At 43.8% G+C, this 19,469-nt stretch overlaps 1 protein-coding gene across 24 annotated transcripts in view; it reads left to right on the top strand.

The window, feature by feature from the left end:
- Positions 1 to 213: 213 nt before the first annotated feature.
- Positions 214 to 19,469, top strand: part of PARD3 (par-3 family cell polarity regulator) — a 648,392-nt gene continuing 629,136 nt past the window's right edge. For 11 of the 24 annotated variants that reach the window (XM_077896592.1, XM_077896595.1, XM_077896596.1 and 8 more), the window contains exon 1: positions 214 to 391. In XM_077896592.1, the coding sequence (XP_077752718.1) occupies positions 272 to 391 (120 nt within the window). In that variant the 5' untranslated portion in view covers positions 214 to 271. The remainder of the gene's footprint in view (positions 392 to 19,469) is intronic. The other 13 variants (XM_077896593.1, XM_077896590.1, XM_077896579.1 and 10 more) reach the window with 2 other exon arrangements.

Raw genomic sequence — 19,469 nt, 5'->3', positions numbered from 1 at the left:
CCGCCGAGCGCGCCGAGACGCCGAACAGGTGGCCGGAGGCTGCGGGCGCCGCGGCGGGGAGAGGCGAGGCGGGCCCCGGGCCGGGGAGGGCGGCCGGGCCGGGCCGGGCCGGGCCGGGCCGGGCATGCGAGCCGAGGCCCCTCGCCGCCGCTAGCCCGCGCCCCGGTCTGTCTCCCGCGCCCCGGCCCCGCCGCGCCCCTGCGCCCAGCGCGGGCAGCTCCGCCGCGGTCAGGGGGGCGAGGGCCGCGGCGGCGGCGGCGGCGGCGGCGGCATGAAAGTGACCGTGTGCTTCGGGCGGACCCGGGTGGTCGTGCCGTGCGGGGACGGGCACATGAAAGTTTTCAGCCTCATCCAGCAAGCGGTGACCCGCTACCGGAAGGCCATCGCCAAGGTGAGGGGCCGGGGGCGCGCGGGCCGGGGCCGGGGCGGGGCGGGGGCGGGCGGAGGCGGGAGGGGACGGGGTCGGGGACGGGGACGGGGACGGGGAGGAGGAGGGAGGGGGAAGCGCCGGGATCAATATGGCGCTTCCTGGAAAAGGGAGGAGGGAGACGGAGGGGAGGCGGGGAAAGGGAAAGTGCGGCGGCCGGCCGGGCCTCGCGGGCGCCCCCCGCCCCGGGCCGCGGGAGGCCGAGTGGTGGGCCCGGGCCGGGCGGGGGCGGGGGCAGCCGGGGCCGAGCGCGCAGGACCCCGCGGCCCCTCTCGGGCGGCCCTCCCCTCCGCCCCCCTCCGCCCCCCTCCGCCCCCCTCCGCCCCCCTCCGCTCCCGGGGCTCCGGCCGTGCAGCCCAGCCGGGACCCGCTCTCCCCCGGGCCGCGCTGCGGGCGCTGGAAATCCAGCCTCAGGCCTCTCCCCGCCCCGGGCCCCGGGCCCCGGGCCCCGCGCCCCGCGCCCCGCGGCAGAGGCTGCGGACCGGGAACTTTTGAGGTTGCAGGAGAGTTTGTTGGGCGCACGGCGGGGAGCGGCCGCGTCCGCGCTCGGCACCGCCCGGGGGGGGGGGGGCCGGGGCCGCCAGCTGCTGCCTCCAGGTCGCCGCGGCAGCGCGGGCAGCCGGTGGGGGCCGTGGCCGGCCGCGGTCGCGGAGGAAGCCCCGGGAGGGACACCCGCCCGCGCGGCCCGTGCACGCTGCCAGGCGCGGAGTCGCGGTGCTGGAGACGCCCCGGGCGGGCCCCGTGAAGGCAGCCCCCGAGGCCAGTCGCCGGCTCGAAGGTCTCTCCGCGGGGGACCCCCGCGCCCGCCTGCCCGGGCCGGCTCCCCGCGGTGCGGGGCTGCGGCGAGGGCCTGAGGCCGCGGGGAGGCCCCCTCTTCCCGTGGACGGGTAACACTGTCTCCACTTAACTACATTCTTCTACAATGTGTCACGAGTGAAAAGACATTTTGTTGAATTGCTTTACCGGCCCTCGTGTTTGGCGACGGCCGAGCCCCTGAGTTCTGTCGAGCACCTGGGGACGTTTCCTGGGCTCGGGAGCAACGTCGGGCCGAAAGCATGTTCGCTGCACGCGCTTCCCACTTGCGAGGTGGCCTGGCTCGCCGGGGCTTGGAGAGGCGGTGACGCTGACGGCACGGACGGGACGGCACTTTGCAAGCCTGAGTGCACACAGGGCGCGGCCTCCCGTGCCGTCTGAAATTAAGGCAGAAATACATTTTACACGGTTTGGTTTTTAGTATATATCGGGAAGAATAGCGGAAATACGGCCTTTTGAGGATAATCTGGGGGGTCTTTTAGCAACCTGACATGAAGATGAAAGATGTTGACTCTATGTAACAGCTCTAAAATGTTCCTTGCACTTGGTTTAACTTATCGAAAACCAAATAAAATTAGTGGAAGTTGGACACCCGTTTGTTTATCTTGCATTGCTGGCAACGGGAAGCATATTCTCTAAACCTACGTTTTGCATTTTAAAAGATTGTTTATGAATGGCAGTTTATGATCTGAATGTTCTAAATCAATGATCAGGTTGCGTATATACTTTGGAAACCAAAATAAGTTGTGAAAGGAAAGAAAGATACAATAATATGTCCTAAGCACTGTGCCTGTGTTCCTACACAGAGAGGACATTTCCTTTCATTTTACTAATTTTACATGCATAAAGTGAGTTGTTCCATTATGCACACCGTGGATATTGGTCGAAATACCAATATAGTTTGATGGAGTCGTTCGTTCCTTCCACAGAATTTTTTTTTTTTTAAAGATTTTATTTATTCATGAGAGAGAGACAGAGAGAGGCAGAGACACAAGCAGAGGGAGGAACATGCAGGGAGCCCGATGTAGGACTGGATCCTGGGACTTGGTGATCACACCCTGAGCCAAAGGCAGACGCTCAACTGCTGAGCCACCCAGGTGTCCCTTCCACGGAAATTCTTAAGCGTTTACTATATTCAAGGCACTGTTCTGGGTGCTGGACATCTAGGGGGCCCACTGGCTGCTTTGTGGAAGTTGGAGTGTAAGAGTCTAGGCTCTGTGGTCATTCAAGGGAAGGAGACGGTGGTGTGGACTGTCATGCTGTGGTGCACTGAGAAGAGAATGGATCTGGGATATTGGGTAAATGTAACTGAGGAGTCTCAGTGATAGATCGATCTGGACCTTGTTTTTAAATGTTAGTGATAGTTTTCCTAGGGACCCAGGAACATGGAGAAGGCAGTGCAGTTTTCTTAAGAGAGTCTGGAAAGGCATCCCAGAGCACACGAGCTGAGTTTTTAGAGGGTTTGAGATGGAACACCAGGTGGAGAAGGAAGGAAGAGTGATTCTCAGAGGATGATGGTAGCATTGGAGTGGGATACAAATGAGTGGGAGGAGTTAGAGATGAGTCAGGGTGTTCTAAAATTATTTAAAGCCTCTTTCAGTGAAGTTCACAGTTCAGTGGGTGAATTTTAAGATGGGCTTTGTAGTACACAAGGGTTAATCATTGGATCACAAGACTGTTGACTCTCAGATGTTGCAAGAGCTTGAGTGACTTCCAGGTTCATTTGTGTCTTTTCTTCTTAAGTTGTTAGGTAATGGTTGAGACTAAATTTTCGTCTTTCTTCTCACTTCTCCCACCTTATTTAAGGTGATTGTGAAGCAAACACATATTAACACTTGCTTCAACTCTTAATGTCTCTTCTTTACCTCTTACTGTTTAATAGGACAAGATACATTTTGTATGAAGAACCTGGGTAGCCTGCTAGCTGTAGAGTGGTATTTAAGTTGCTAGGTGACATGTGGCATGACAAACTGTCATCTGGCGGGGAAAAATGTAGAAAGATCATGTTTATGGCTTTGTATAAAAATTAACTAAGTTTCCCCCAAAAGGAAAAAAGGAAAAGGGAAACAAGTCACTAAGCTTTCTCTGCAACATGTATTTTGTAGTGTGGTGGGCTATTATATTTGACATTATATTTCAGCTATTTTCAGGTTAAACAAATCAATTTTTCTGGACAGTGGAGTGGTGTGACTTAATACCGGAAATGTCTTCAATAAGCAGATATTTAAAGGCTTACACTTAGTCATAGCGTTTTTTTTTTTTTTTTTTTTTTCCCCCTCCAGTGAAAAAATGTTTTTCTGCTTATGATCACCGATGGGTGAAAATGTTTTGGCTGTTCCATCTCCATCCACACATCCTCATCTAGACCCTGTCTAAGGCGAGTGTTCTGCTAGATACTGATAATTATGTTGCAGGAACTATTCTCGAGGACTTAGAATTGGAGGGCTGTCTGCTGTGTATGTATGTGTTCATTCTTCTAGTGCCTGCAGGTGGACTCATCCTTGAATCCTGATGAACACAGAGTGCAGAGCACCAACTGCAGTGACTTTTTAGTGTGGTGCCCTTTGTTTCCAAAGTTTTCTTTGCTGGCCACTCCTTAATTTTGAGTGGATCAAGTCTGGCCCTGAGGCTTCTCATTTTTCCTGCTGGACATCCAGAATCTGGTTAGGAGAAAGATAAGATAATCTTCATGTTTGTTTAAAAAAAAAGTTGGTATTTTGAAGGGCTGCTGTGTACAAAATGTTATGCTCTGTGGAGAAATATGAGACAGATTTCTTGCACTCGAGAAGAGTATAACCTAGGATACCAGATGAGTACGTAAAACAGTGATAGTAGGTAGTAGCATTATTTGGCAACAGGGTGATACAGACAGTTAATTGCTTCTGGATTTCAGGGATGTGAGTGGTTATTATGGCATTGGATTGGGAGGGGGATCCCATTTAGTGACTAGAGTTGATATTGGGCTTAATGAGTGGGAAGGCTGGCCCTGCTATAGGGCATTGCTTCCTAAATGGATAGTGGAGTGATCTGAAAAAGCATCTGCCTGGCTAAGATGTTCTGGTTCTGAAGATCTGCAGTGGGGTACAGGCATGAGAATCTGGAGAGTATGTGCTGTGAGTCTGACTCAGTGTGGGAGCGGGTTGTGTGAAGGGAAACAGTGTGAACACAGGTGATTCAGGCTTTCGGGGCTACTTTGGCTGCTGTGGAGCATTCTTCCCAGATGGTAGATCAGGATCAGGAGGAGAATTGTGAATGCCAGGGCACGACACTGGTACTTTATACAGTTTGATGGTAGGGGAAGGAGTAGGGTATTGGTCAGGGCAGCAGTATGGACTGGTGGTCCTCTGGGAGGGTGTCTCGAACAGTTGTTTGGATGGGGATCTTCCTTTTTTTAATATAAATTTATTTTTTTATTGGTGTTCAATTTGCCAACATATAGAATAACACCCAGTGCTCATCCCGTCAAGTGCCCCCCTCAGTGCCCGTCACCCAGTCACCCCCATTCCCCGCCCACCTCCCCTTCCACCACCCCTAGTTCCTTTTCCAGAGTTAGGAGTCTTTCATGTTCTGTCTCCCTTTCTGATATTTCCCACTTATTTTTTTCTCCTTTCCTCTTTATTCCCTTTCACTATTTTTTATATTTGGATGGGGATCTTCCGTCAGTCTAAAATGCTAATTGCTGTGAAAGGAATAGGGGGATGGTAAAGTGAGGGAGGGGAGTTGCTGGAACCTCTTAACTCACTGCTTTCCCCCATAGCCCTCTTCTCTTGGGGGCTGGTGGGAGCTTTGGATTGGGTTTGGAGAACTAGGTTTATTTATTATTGGTATTACTCTTTTTTTTAACATTAACATTTTACTTTGGGAAAACTAGCCCTACAAAAACTCATTTTCCTCATGTATAAAGTGGGATACTCCCTTGCAGGGTTAATGTGAGTACCGAACAGATGATGAATGTGAAACTCTTTAGTGCTGGAGCTGAATCACCAGAGTTTTACTCACCAGTTTTACTTGCTGGGAAACTTTCCCAAGTATCCTATTATTCCTTTTTGGTTTTTTCCTCTTTACCTAAGAAGACAATGTGTGATTGAATTAAAGAATAGGTAAAAATTAATATTTGCCTAAGCAGCTCTGCAATCAGAAGAGCAAAGTATGTGTATGCGCAACACGTGTGTGTGTGTGTGTGTGTGTGTGTGTGTGTGTAAGGTAGGGACTATAAATGCTGCCAATATTGGCTTTATTCTAGGTTGGTTATCTGTGCCTTTGGCGTTTGGGCTACTGCTTCTGTCCCTGAAGCATGGAAACCTGAGTTGTTGAATAGTGATTCATTGTTATTAAAACAAACTTGAGTTTACACACAGTAACTTTTGAAATTGTGGTCTCTTCTCTTTTTGGAGGGGGAGGACTGTTGATTACTAAAGACATGTAAGTCATGGTTTTTAATGAGAAATCTTAAACAATTGGTGTGAGATTTTCCTGCAAATACACATATAACTGCTTGTTGTTACACATTTGTAAGCTTATTGAAACTTAGGGAGGTAGTTATATTGTTGCAGAGTGTTTTTTTTTTTTTTTTGTTGCAGAGTTTAAATGGCAATAGAGGCAATCATAAAAATAGTGAAATAAAATATTGTTTTATTAACATTTTCTGTCTTCTCTCTCAAAAGTGAAAAAGAAATGCAATGTGTCTGAAAGGCTGATCTTTTTTTTTTTTTTTTTTTAAGATTTTATTATTCATGGGGGGGGGGGGGCAGAGACACAGGCAGAGGGACAAGCAGGCTCCATGCAGGGAGCCCAAGGCGGGACTTGATCCCGCGTCTCCAAGATCACGTGGTCTCCAAGATCACGCGGATCACGCCCTAGGCTGAAGGCGGTGCTAAACCCCGATGATCTTTCTAAAATGCAAATCTCATTGTACTCTTTTGTGTGAGTGCCTCTGCACCTGTCTCCCCCCCCACCCCCCACCAAGGTCCTGCCATCTCAGCACAGCCTGTCCCTTGTGGGACGCCTCCTGCCTCCAGCCTCCAGCCTCCGCATTCAGCCCCTCCCTCACCAGGCTCCTCAGCCCTGTATTCTACCCACTTGCACTCCCTTGCACGTTCCTGCCTCTGCTTTGGCCTTCTCTGTTTCTCCTATCTTGAGCGCTCACTTTCTCCATGTCCGCTCCTTCCGTGTCTGCTCATATGTTGAACCTCATCTCAGACTAGACTTCTTTGGGAGGCTGGGCCTGCATCCCAGGCTGTTTGAGGTTCTCCGCTTTGTGCTTCTGGGGGTTAGCTCACACGTTGACCTGGATGAATGAGCTTTCCTATGGTACTTCGGTGTTTATCTACACCGTGGAGCTGAGCTTCTCCCTCCAGGTGAAATGCTTGGGGCGGTGGCCCTGCCTCAGTCTTACTTGCCAACATCTGCCGCAGAGGAATCGCACAGGTTGAGTAAGTGTAAAAGTTGAGAATAAACACATCACACACAAAAAGTATACTTTTACTTGGTAGACTGTATAACCAGCACTTTAGGGTTTAGTGTGTTTGGCATATTGGTACACACAGTTTACAATTGACACTAAGATTTGGTGTGATTCGGAGTACCTGGAAGTTAATTCTTTTGTGTCAGCTCTTTTGAAGGAGTTCAGTCTGTTTTCAGACCAAGCAGAGGAAAGTCCTAGGATTTGCATTGGGCCTGGTTCAAGGCAGGTGGCCAAAGCAGTGTGGGAATCTGGCCCTGAAACATACCTATGTTGGGTCTGGCGCCTCTAATTCTATCAGTTGGGATCCTTGGGTAACTGCCAGCAGTAAATAGAAATGTTTAGGATCCACGATTCACAGAGAGAGTCTGGCTGATGTGAAGTGCTTTTGGCTCTTGGTGGACCTGGATGAGTTGGTCACGGAGGTATTATTTAAAGTCTTATTTGTATACTCACTAACCCGTAGACAGATCCTCCATCTGTCCTGGGAGGTTTTTACCTTCCTGTAGAGTTGGATGCAGCTTAGTGATGTTTGACATTTAATAGATGGTTGGAGCCTTCTGCATTTTTTTCAAGGATGGAAAGAAATGTATAAAACTGCTCCAGGGAGGTGATTTCTACAGCTCTTTTTCCACAGGGTAAAATGGTTGGTTAGGCCTGCACACTGTGCTTTGCTCCTATGTGGCCACTCATACAACATGCCTAGCTAGGACCAAGGTCAATGGCAGTAGAGAAAGGTAGGGAGTTAGTAAATTCATATAATTTTATCTATTTTTGATGTATTTTCTGTCTTCCATGAAACATAGAAAAAGGTTTATGAAAAGAAATGCAGAGTTTGTGAACATGGTAGAAAGGTGATTTTTTGTCTTTTAGTCATTTTTTCTTGTTTAAGATTTTTTCACTTGGAAGGAGTATGTACAAATAACCTTTTTTTTCACAGCTCTGTGTTCCCTTGGGTCTGGCTTGCCATCTTTAGGTGGCTTATGACATTTTGCTTTTTTTTTTTTTTCCTCTATTGACTGATACTGGAACTTAGAAATAAAATTGAAAGCTCTTATCCAAATGACTTGAAACATCAATTATTTAATTATTTTCTCTTAAGAATAGACTATAAAATATATGTACAATAGAAATAAAAACACATGTTCACAAAAAATCAGGTACACAAGTCTTCATAGCAGCGTTATCCATAACAGCCCCTAAATGGAAACAACCCAAATGTCCAACCAACAGAACAAAAATGTAGTTTATCCATACATTAGAATATTAGCCATATAAATGAATGAAATACTGATTTGTGCTGCAACATGGATGAACCTTGAAAACATCATGCTAGGTGAAAGGAAGCTGGTCACAGAAGCCCATGTATTCTATGGTTCCATATATACAAGATGACCAGAATAGGCACATCTATAGGTAGAGAAAGTAGAGCAGTGGTTGTTGAGGGCTGGGAGTTGGGAGTGATGGAGAGCAGCTGATAATTGATTTGCTTTGTTGGTAATGAGAATATTCTAAATTTAGGTAGTGGTGGTGATTGTATGACTCTGTGAATATTGTAAAAATCTTTGACTTGTACAGTTTAAATTAATGAATTTTATGGTTTGTGATATAGAATCAGTGAAGATGTTAAAAAATAGACTACATAAGTCACTGTGAGCAAAACTCAGTTTTTAGGTATTTCATAGTTCTGAGAGTCCCATAAAACATGTATTACTGTGTCAGAGATGCTTAGAAATCTCAAGTGAGAACTAGCTACTTTGAGGAGTTCTCCATACAGTGTGTAAAGCCTGCTTTCTGGGGCCTCTCATGAAGTCCTGTTGCTGTCTGGTGAATGGTTCACTGCTGAGCCTCCAAGTCCCCTGGACTCTCCTGCGAACCTCTCTCCCTCCTAACAGGCTCCCTGACTGTTCACCTGTCCTCCCTCAGCCAGAGGTTCCTTCCCACCTAGCTCACCAACTGCCTTTGCTGAATGAAGGTTCATTAGGAGGTTCCAAAGATGTCCATAGTGGAAGAGATTTTCCAATTTTGGGTTTTGGTCCTCAGTCATTTTGAGTTTTAGTGAATGTCACACACACTCTTCCCATATTCAGAAATTCTGGGCTGGGTTCCTGCTGCCCGAGTCCCCAGAGCTCGAGATGCCTCTCCTAGTCTGTATTGTTCGTTATGGTGCTCCTGGAACCCTGAGGTGGGGGCGAGGTGCGGTGGCTTCTCAGAGGAGCAGACAGGCTGGACAATCTCTTACTTCAACGACCCTCCCTGTGAAAATGTTTTGCTTCCCTTACTTTGAAATGATGGGGCTTGATTCCTAGATCAAACATACGCTGTTGGAAGTTAGGATATATTTTGCCTGGAGTGTCCTTTTAGAATTCCTTAACATCTCAAGATAAATGTCTTTTAGGATAAATTATATGCTCAGAAGTGACTTAATGACACTATTCCTTTTGTGAAGTATAACTAAATATATGATAGTGCCTGATAGTGATGTAGGATGTGTGTACACATACATACACATATGTAGTCATGAAGTAGATTTTATGGTAGTATAAATTCAGGTGGTTTTAGATGACAGGCAGGTCAATATTATTTTCCCACTTTTGATACTCTTTAATATTCAGACTCTATATGACTTAATTTTTTGGAACTCAGTCATTTTTTCTGATAGATGATTTTTCTTGTTCTTGTTATTTGTATCACATCCCTTTAGAGTAAAAAACTAATCTGTATTACAGGGTTTATATTTTTGAAAAATCCTGTTTGAGATATCCTACAATAAAAAATCAATATTTCCTTCTCTAACACTTCAGAAAATAAGTCTGCTGTGTATCTCAAAAACCTAAGATTACTAAATGCTAAAAAGATGTTGTATTAATAGATTAAAAACAAAGAAGATAGTTTCATTTTGCGTAGATGGCTAATGTGAGACTTTTTTCTGTTTCTTTAAAGTATAAAATAAGTATTGGAAAGTTTTTTTATGTCTGTGTTTTGATTTTGGGTCCAATATTAAATCTGGAATTAAAAAATGAACTCTTTTCCAGGGAACAAACTTTTCTTCTACCACAAAGGCATTTGAGATGCATAATTTATAATTCTGAAGCCCAGTGTGCAAAGTCATATGTGAATAATAGTCAGCTGGGTTCCTGCCCAGCAGGGTTTTACTCTAAACTGAAATTTCTCTTATTACAGCCAGCAGCACCTGCAGAAGAGGGAGGCAAACTGTACAGGATATTGGTTCCTGATGTACCACCACACAGGATATGACTAATCACTGAATCCATTGAAGTTGAATGTAGGATTTGGTACTTATACCACTTTGTTAGAGATCTGGAAAAAACCTTTCAGGCAAATCAAGAGGATCTATTAGTGACAGTGCATCATTTGGATTGAGAGCTGCTTAAACAACTACATCTGGCTATTGAACATTTGTACTAAACTATGGAAGGAGTATATTTTTAATTTTGAAGGCAAAATATTACTGTCCAGAATATACTTTTTTTTTTTTTTTTTTTGAAGGAAACTTGGAAAGCAAAGAAAACCCTGAACTTTCTATGGTGGGGTCAGTTTTATCGTTTGTGTTTTATGATCCTTTTTTTTTTTTTTTTTGCTCCATTTTTAAAACACAGATGTTTGCAAAAACACGATTGGCTGAAGGTGGAAAATTTGGTTATGGATGGTTTTTCTCTAGGAGGCAGGCGTATCAGAGTGACACACTCTGGACTAGGATTCAGAAGAGCAGATTACATCATCTGTGTGTCTGACAGCAAGAAGGGTAACCTCTGTAGGTCCAGAATCCTTTGCTTCTAGTGCCACCTACTTTATGGGATTGTTATTAGGATTTGAAGAGAGAATGTTAAAAAAAAGAAAAAAGTGTTATAGGAGTAAAATGGAGTAGATGTTAGCTGTACTGTTCTTTCATTTCTGCAAAGAGTGGTTGCCAGTGATTAAGTCTCACTTGAATCAACTCTTCTGAATTGTTTCTTCTCATCCTCATTAGAATTGCACTGGATGTGGGAAATTGGATTTGTGGTAAAAGTGTTCTTCCTTAAAAAAATCATGGAAACATTTTTTTTGCAATTGAAGAAGTAAAATCCCAGCAACACTGATTTAGATTTTTCCAAGATGTCCAGAGTGGAGTATCTTTCCCAGTTTTCGGTTTGACTTTCAGTCGTTTTGAACTTTGGCAAGTCCCACAAACTTGGTGCGCCTCAGTTTTTCCATCTGTCATTTGGAAATGTTATCTTTTGGTTGCAGGAATGAGCATTAAGTGACTTAATGTAGATAATGCTCCTTCATATAACAGACTCTTAGTTTATATTAGATATTTTTCTTTTTCTTCAAGTGTTAAACATAGATCAGATACAATTTTAGTGGCTGATTCATAAAGTGAAGTTGATTTTTATTTGATTTGTGATACCAAACTCATTTTCAGGATGGTGTGTCAAAGGGTCACTTTTTTTCTCCTAAAGTACTATAGAAATCCCAGTATTAATATCTATCAGTGAATCATTTGGAAATAGGGGAAAACAAATTGTTCTGATCACCTAGTAATTAAAGCTGATTCTTTGACAGAGCAAGGAGAAATGTCTTTGTCCGACTATCTCAGCCTCTGTCGTTTTTTACTTATTTGTTTTTACTATTAGCCCTTGTTACCTTCTAAAATTGCAGCTGCCATTCTGCAGGATCAAAGGAAATCATGTAAAATTTCTTTCCTGTATTTTAAGACTTTGGTTATACATTTTCCTTTTTTTTTTTTTTTTTGGTTATACATTTTCCATTTAAAAATATCTTTTGAAACTTGGAAAGAATAAAACTAAGAGACTATAAATAGCATTTATAGTTATAAAATATGGAAGTGTTTTTAAAAAACTCAGCATTTATTAACTAGTTGTAGTTCCGAGAATACCCCGGAGTTCAAAGAGATGATCTACATTGTAAAATAAAATGGGAAAGTCGACATTTTAGTGACCTCTGTAATCCTTTGTTATATAGGCCTCTATAATTCACGTACCCATACTACTACTTTACTTTTCTGGATCTGAAGAAGGTGATTTGGGGGAGTTAAATCAGCAGTAAGTGAACACAGAACATCTTTTGCTTGGGTAGGTAGGTGTAAGGATTGATGCAACTTTTAATGCTTTAGTTCAGCCAAAGGCACCAATGCCAATCACCAGAAGATTTCACCCAAGAGTTGACCTATTTATCATGCTAAATAGGGAGTGGTGTCTTAAAGACTTGCTCAGGTTCTGGGCATGGCCACATTGCGATGTCAGACTTGCCAAGTTGTCAGCAATGGACTGTCTCCTATTTAAGAGGATCACCTCCTCTCATTTATCTTTTCCACACCACAGTATTGGAAGGTTGTTTTTCTCTGAGGATGAGGGCCTTAAACATCTTACTAAAATGTTTCTCCTCTCCATATGTGTTTAGGGCAGTTGTTAGGTAGTGATTAAAATAATAAAACTTTAGGTCTTTGTCAGAGTTCATATTTTGGCTTTGATCCCTTGCGTTGTTTGTTTGTAAACATTGTTTCACATGAGTGCATTTGAAATTATAAGCTTTTGTTTCATAAAGACAGGAAAAAGAGAGGTGGCAGCATGGGAAATTGGAATTCTCTCTCTTCCCTTCACAACTTCCTGTGTTTTTGTGCTTTGCTAACGAAAGTGTTGAATGGCACTTTCAAAAACTTTCCAGAATAACTTTCCAATTTTATAACAAAACTGTAGAGAAACAAACTTTGGAGTATTTTTTTTTCCTTTTAGCTTTATTGAGATATGAGTGACAACATAATAACATTTAAAGTGTACAATGTGATGATTTGATATACATTGTGAAGAGCTTCCATTGAGTTGATACATTGAGTTAATGCATCCATCACCTCACATATTTACCTTTTTAACTTTTTGGTAAGAACTTTTAACTTCTCTTGTCTTGGGGAGTTTGAAATAGCTCTTTGACTGTTTTGATAGGTGGTGGTGTGCTTCAGATCTTTAAGCTGAGGCAGAAGAGCCTTTGACCCTGGGCTGTTTTCCCTCCTTATGAGGAGGGAAGCTGCTTTCTTTATGGATTCAGGGGAGTGGTATTTTCAGCATAGTCTTTGTTCTTGTCTTGGTGGTATTAACTTTTTAGGTCAGCACCGATGATCGACAGCTCTTACACAAGATGTGCTGTGTTGGAGGCATTATTTACTTGCCTGTCAGGTTGGGTAGTTGTTGAGAAAGTACCTTTAGCTGTGTTACCTATCATGTTTTCTCAGCCCCAAGTCACTAAGGAGTTTCAGAGGGGTAGGAGGTGAAATCACGAAACAGTGCTGGTTATGCCATCACCAACAGTAATGGTTAGCATTTAGGGGGCATTTTGTATATCAGGCCCAGTGCTTTGTGTGTCTGTGTTCATCCAACTGAGTGGAGGTATTGTTGCAATCCCAAGTTTATGCGTAAGGACACTTAGGCTAAAGAGGGTAAGAAAGTTGCAAAAGGCTGCACATCTGATGTGTGATGGCTTGGCCTTCATAGACTACAAAGGCTGCAGTGTGAATAAGTACACCATGGCAGCCTGCTGTGGCCCTGGTGTTTTAGGATGTTGCAGTTCCATAAGAAAGAGTAAATAGTGCCCACAGGCACACTTCCAAAGCCAGTAGTGGATTCCTTTTACACCCTTTTATACTGTGCTTCTTAGAATATTCTCATTGACTCATTCCCACCCCTACGCCAGAGTGCCACAGGCGGCCTGGCTGATGCTGGCAAATATGTGCTTCTGGTCTGAGGCCTCGTTACCATGAAGAATGTGGGTCAGAGGCTTTGTTTGCCCATGGATCAGTTTTATTATCTTCAAGATGGCATTGCTATTTTTGACATCATGGCATCTTATGTCCTATGTCTTTATATGTTTTCTATATTATTGGAAGTAGAGAAAAGTAGACAGATGACCAGGTTTTTTTTTTTTTTTTTTTTGTAAGTTTTTGTTTTCACGTAGTTAACATACAATGTTGTATTAGTTTCAGGTGTACAATATGGTGATCCAACAGTTCTATACATTCAGTACTCATCATGATAACTGCCCTCCTTAATCCCCTTCACCTATTTCACCCATCCCTCCAACTCCTTCCCCTCTGGTAACCATCAGTTCTCTATAGATAAGAGTCTGTTTTTTGATTTGTCTTTCTCATAATTTTTCCCTTTTGCTTGTCATGTTTCTTAAATTCCACATATGAGTGTAATCATATGGTATCTTTCTCTGACTTATTTCGCTTAGTATTATACTATCCAGCTCTGTTCATGTTGTTACAAATGACAAGATTTCATTATTTTTTATGGAACAAAATTCCATTATCTATTCTCTATCTATCCACACACACACACACACACACGCATGGACGCACACAAACACTGTATCTTCTTTATCCATTCATCATTTGATGGACACTCAGGCTGCTTCTATACCATGGCTATTGTCGTTAATGCTGCTGTAAACATAGGGGTGCATGTATCCCTTTGGATTACCCTTCTTGTATTCTTTGGGTAAATATCTAGTAGTGTGATTGCTAGATCATAAAGTAGTTCTATTTTTAACTTTTTTGGGAACCTCAGTCCTGTTTTCTAGAGTGGCTGCACTAGTTTGCATTCTCACAACACTGCACCAGGGTTCCTATTTCTCCATATTCTCACCAACACCTGTTATTTCTTGTATTACTGATTCTAGCCATTCTGACACATGTGAGGTAGTTTTGATTTGTATGTTGCTGATCAGGGATGTTGAGCATCTTTTCTTGTGTCTGTTGGCCATCTGGATGTCTTCTTGGGAGAAATGTCTGTTCATGTTTTATCCCCATTTTTAATTGGATTATTATTATTTTTTTTTGGGTGTTGAATTGTATACGTTCCTTATTTTTTGGATACTAACCCTTTACCGGATATGTCATTTGTAAATATCTTTACCAATTCTATAGGTTGCCTTTCAGTTTTGTTGATTGTTTCCTTTGCTGTGCAGAAGCTTTTTATTTTGATGTAGTCCCAATAGTTTGTTTGCTTTTGTTTCCCTTGCCTTAGGAGACATGTCTAGAAAGAAGTTGCTATGGCTGATGTTAAAGAAGTTACTGCGTGTCTTCCCTTCTAGGATTTAATAAAAACCACAAGTTTCAAGTGTCAGGTCTTTAATCCATTGTGAGTTTGTTTTTGTGTAGGTCCAGTTTCATTCTTTTGCATGTAGCCATCCAGTTTTCCCAACACCATTTATTGAAGATTCTTTTTCCCTTTGGATATTCTTTCCTGCTTTGTTGAAGATTAACTGACCAACCATATAATTGTGAGTTTATGTCTGGGGGTGTTTTTATTCTGTTCCATTGATCGATGTTTCTACTTTTGTGACAGTACCACACTGTTTTGATCACTATAGCTTTGTAATATAATTTGAAGTCCGGAATTGTAATGCCTCCCAAGCTGTCATTCTTCACACAGAATTTGCCAGCCTTCCTTCGGACTGCTTGTGCTGTCAGGTTGGACTCACATAACCACTCCCCTGGAGGCATTTCAGTTCTTCCACAGTGCCCCTGAAGTGCTGTGCACTTAGCAAGCCAAGAACCTAGCACTGTGCTTACAGTGTTTGTGGCATGACCGGTGAGAAATGATTACAACGGGAAGTCAACCCCTCAGGGGTACTTTCAGAGCTGCAAAGTGCAGTTCTTTGTAATATTTTAAACATTACTTTCAAATATACTATAAGAACTTGGTACCCCGATAGCAATGCCTATGTAAGAATTTTTTATCTTAGTCAGCTGTATCAAATAACACCTAACCATAAGTTGATTAGTAAAAATGTCATTTGAAAATTAATGTGTGTTTAGGTATTATTGTATAATCAACTACCTAAAATTTGGACAGGGCTCAGCAGAGTGATTCTTCTCCATGTGGCGTTATGTGGGGGCTATTCAGCTGGCAGATGACATGGTCCCAGATGGTATGTGTGGAAGCTTGGGCTCAGCTGGGACTCAGCACAGCAGCAGAAGCAGGAGACAATGGGAGGGATGCTCCTCCAGCTCCCTCCAGGGACTGCGCACGTGCTTCCAACAACATTGTATTTGAGTGTGACCCTGAGGGATTTGTGTGGCTCCTGGATTTGCAAGTTGTTATAGGCAAATTTTCAATCCCAGTCTAAAAATGTCTGAGCCCTCTCTCTTTCCCAGATTTACCTCCCATGCTCCTCAGCTCTTCTTTAGATACAAAGGTCATTTTAATACTCATAAAACCCAGCATTTCTCCATGTTTATTCCATGCCATGTTAATAAACAGTATATGGGAAAAAAGAAAAAAACAAGAGCACCTACACCTAGTGTCTCTAGCTGGATATCTCAGGGTAATTGGACTTTGTATGCTTGGTTCAGGGCTTCTACAGAGACAGGAAGAGGGCACTCTTAAGACCTAGTCCTAGAAGCCAGTGCAGTGTCATGAACCCCTCTCTTCCACGCACCAAACTAGTCATTAAGTGACCTAGATTCCAGGGAGGACATCTACTCCACTTATTAATGCAAGGAGGTCAACTCTTTGAGTTGTAGCCATCTTGGTTCTGCTATAGGAATGTATGCATGCAGTGTTTGTGTGTGTGTCTCTCTGTGTTTATTGCATCTGACATTAAACATTTAGTATTTTTACTGTTTGGTGTCATGTTTTCAAATTGTCCTATGGCCAGTCCTATGGCCTGGGCACTGGTCATAAAATGTATATCCCGAACTTTTGAAGTTTTTGACAAACCTAAGAAGTAGTTTGTGTTCATAATTCATGAGTTCAAGAATCTGACAGCTTTCCCAGGCTATCCAGTAGAAAGAGATAATGGTAATAACACCTTGAGTTTATGTGGCATCTCCTCTGAGAGGTTCAAAGTGTTTGTGCCATTCACGATTCCTTTATTGAAATATCTTCTGAGATAAATAAACCATAGCACCCCTCAAGTTCATACACAGATGAGGAGATTTCATCAGCCTCCTAGGCTGTCTTCTGAAGAGCCACATAGTGATTAGATTAGTGTCTTCTGAAGAGCCACATAGTGATTAGAACTTGGGTTTGAATTTACCTTTCTTAGGTACAATTCTGGAAAATGATGGAGATTGACTTTTGTACATTGGTAGTATTTTAAATTATATACCATTTGCTAGAGGAGTGCCATGTTTAAAGGAGACTTAGTTATTTTTCTAATGTGTTTTGTTTGTTTTGGTAGAAGCTTATGGGTATGGTATCACAGGGATGTTTCATTTTAATGGATTAACTTCTATATGCTCAGCAAGGAGACAGAGTGTAAAAGATAAAGGCAGTTATAGGGTTGCCCCCTTCATGAATGTGTGGCATGATCTGATGGTGACATTGGAGATGAGAAAACCTGTCTCATGCGTTATCAGTCCCTTCCCAACCCCTCCCCCCACCATGCCCCATGGTGGGAGCACCTCCTAGTGCCCATGCTTATGGGTGATTAAATGGAGTTTTCAAGGATAATTTATTTTTTATTTTTTGGATAATTTAATTATATATTAAGTTTACTCTATCCCTGCCATTTAGAGCCTAAACTTTGAGTAAGGTGGAACTCCCTTGTATTGCTCTAAGTGTGTTACATTTGTTCAGTTTTGCTTAAAATGAGACACTTTACATATAATTGGTGTGCAGTAGGCTTTGGGAATAAACAGCTCTCAGCCAGAATTTGGGTTGGCTGGCCCCAGGTTCCTGAACAGCTGCCCCATGTGAAATGACCTCCCCTGCATATTTCCACCAGGCGAAACACCTATGACGGCTTTCTTCACAGCCCTCTCTAGGACCGGGAGGTCCATGGGCTCTGCATGACTTTCCAAGTAAAATTCAGAAAACAGACCCCAGTCTGGCTTTTCCCTTTATCTCCCTGTCTGCCCCATTTCCCTGAAGTTGTGCCAAATTTCCCAGTTTCTGTGACTGTGTACATGTCCCAGGGCCTGGGATTATCTTTGCTTTCCCTCTCACCTCGGTCCTTCTGTTCTTTTTTTTTTTTTTTTTTTTTTTTAAGATTTTATTCATAGGACACAGAGAGAGAGAGAGAGAGAGAGAGAGGCAGAGACACAGGCAGAGGCAGAAGCAGGCTCCATGCAGAGAGCCTGACGTGGGACTCGATCCAGGGTCTCCAGGATCACGCCCTGGGCTGCAGGTGGCGTTAAACCGCTGCGCCACTGGGGCAGCCCGATCCTTCCCGATCCTTCCATTCTTTACTGCTGCCAGCATTATGCCCTTTTGCTTAGAAAGCTCGAGAGGCTTCCCGTTGCTGCCAGGCCACTGGGGCTGTGTCTTCCCCTTGGCTCCCCATGCCCCTGAGGTGGCAGTAGAGCTCCCTGACTGACCCTCATATGCTGATGCCTGGGGCCATGCTGGCCCAAATGGTACTGGCCCTGACTCCCCACCCACAGCCCAGGGAGATTCAAAATTTGATAAATAAGTTAAAAGGGATACAAGAAATCATTGTATGTGCTTTGTGAAAGGAAGTTACCCCAATCATTTTGACTGTGTTATTACATGTTTTATTACTTGTAAATAATTAAAAGTGGATGAACTTTTAAGAGAAAATGAGCAGATACCATCAGGAGGGATTTTTAAAAAAATATTTATTTATGAGAGAGAGAGACACAGGCAGAGGGAGAAGCAGGCTCCATGCAGGGAGCCTGACATGGGACTCGATCCCAGCTCTCCACGACCACGCCCTGGGCTGAAGGCAGCGCTAAACCGCTGAGCCACCAGGGCTGCATGAGGAGGGATTTCTTAAATGTTTCTCTTCAGGTGCTCTTTCTAGCTGCCTGTCTCCAGTGAAGAAAAATCCATAGTGTTCTCTACTTTATGCTGCTGACAACTGTGGCTTGATAAGCTGGATTTACTGCACTCAGATGTCACCATAAAGATTATGGGTGGACAGAGACGTTCCAGTAGTGGGTGACTTGTCCATAAAGTGGATAAAAGAGGGTGAAATGTATCCTTTGTGGAAAAATGGGATCCTTGAAATTTGCAGGGCAAGTATGACTGATGCTGTAGTTAGGAAATCTCCCTTTGGGTTTGGGGCCAAGAGTTTGTCTTTTTAATCTTTTGTAATTAAGTCTGAATGGATATTAAGATATGTTTCTTTGCATTAGCTGTGCTCCGAGAAATGGCGTCTCTGAAACGTGGATGATGGCAGAGCAGGTGCTGCTGTATTACCGAAACATTTTTGATTGGAGTTAGGAAAGAACTGGTGGTTTGAGCTGGGCATTTGAAACAGCATCATCGCTTACCTTCTGCCTCAGAAGTGGGAAGATTTTTTTTTTTTAAAGATTTTATTTGTTTATTCGTTAGAGATACAGAGAGAGGCAGAGACACAGGCAGAGGGAGAAGCAGACTCCTATAGGGAGTCTGATGCAGGACTTGATCCCAGGACCCGGGATCACGACCTGAGCCAAAGGCAGACACTCAACTGCTGAGCCACCCAGGTGTTCTGAGAAAACCCTTTGGATCCCAGGCTGTCATCGAAGATCTTCCCAGACCCAGTGTCGGGCACAGGGGGAGAACCATGCAGAGTGTGTGGGGGCAAGTGCACTTTCTGCAGGTACTGACCCAGCTGTCCTGGGGACTTCTGGAGAGTTCAGGGAAAGTTAGACGGAACTGTCAAAGCAGGAAGCACTAGCGGCAGTGTGCAGGCAGCCCAAGGACAGAGGTGCCCGGGGGCTCACTGGCTGGTGTGAAGTGGCCTCTCTCTCTTCCACCTCCCTATGGCCCCTCACTCTTGTCACTTCCCAGGAAGGTG

Source organism: Canis aureus, chromosome 5 (genome assembly GCF_053574225.1).
Source record: "Canis aureus isolate CA01 chromosome 5, VMU_Caureus_v.1.0, whole genome shotgun sequence".
Taxonomy (NCBI): Eukaryota; Metazoa; Chordata; class Mammalia; order Carnivora; family Canidae; genus Canis; species Canis aureus.
Note: the sequence above shows the minus strand (reverse complement) of the source record. Positions and strands in the feature narration are given on the sequence as shown.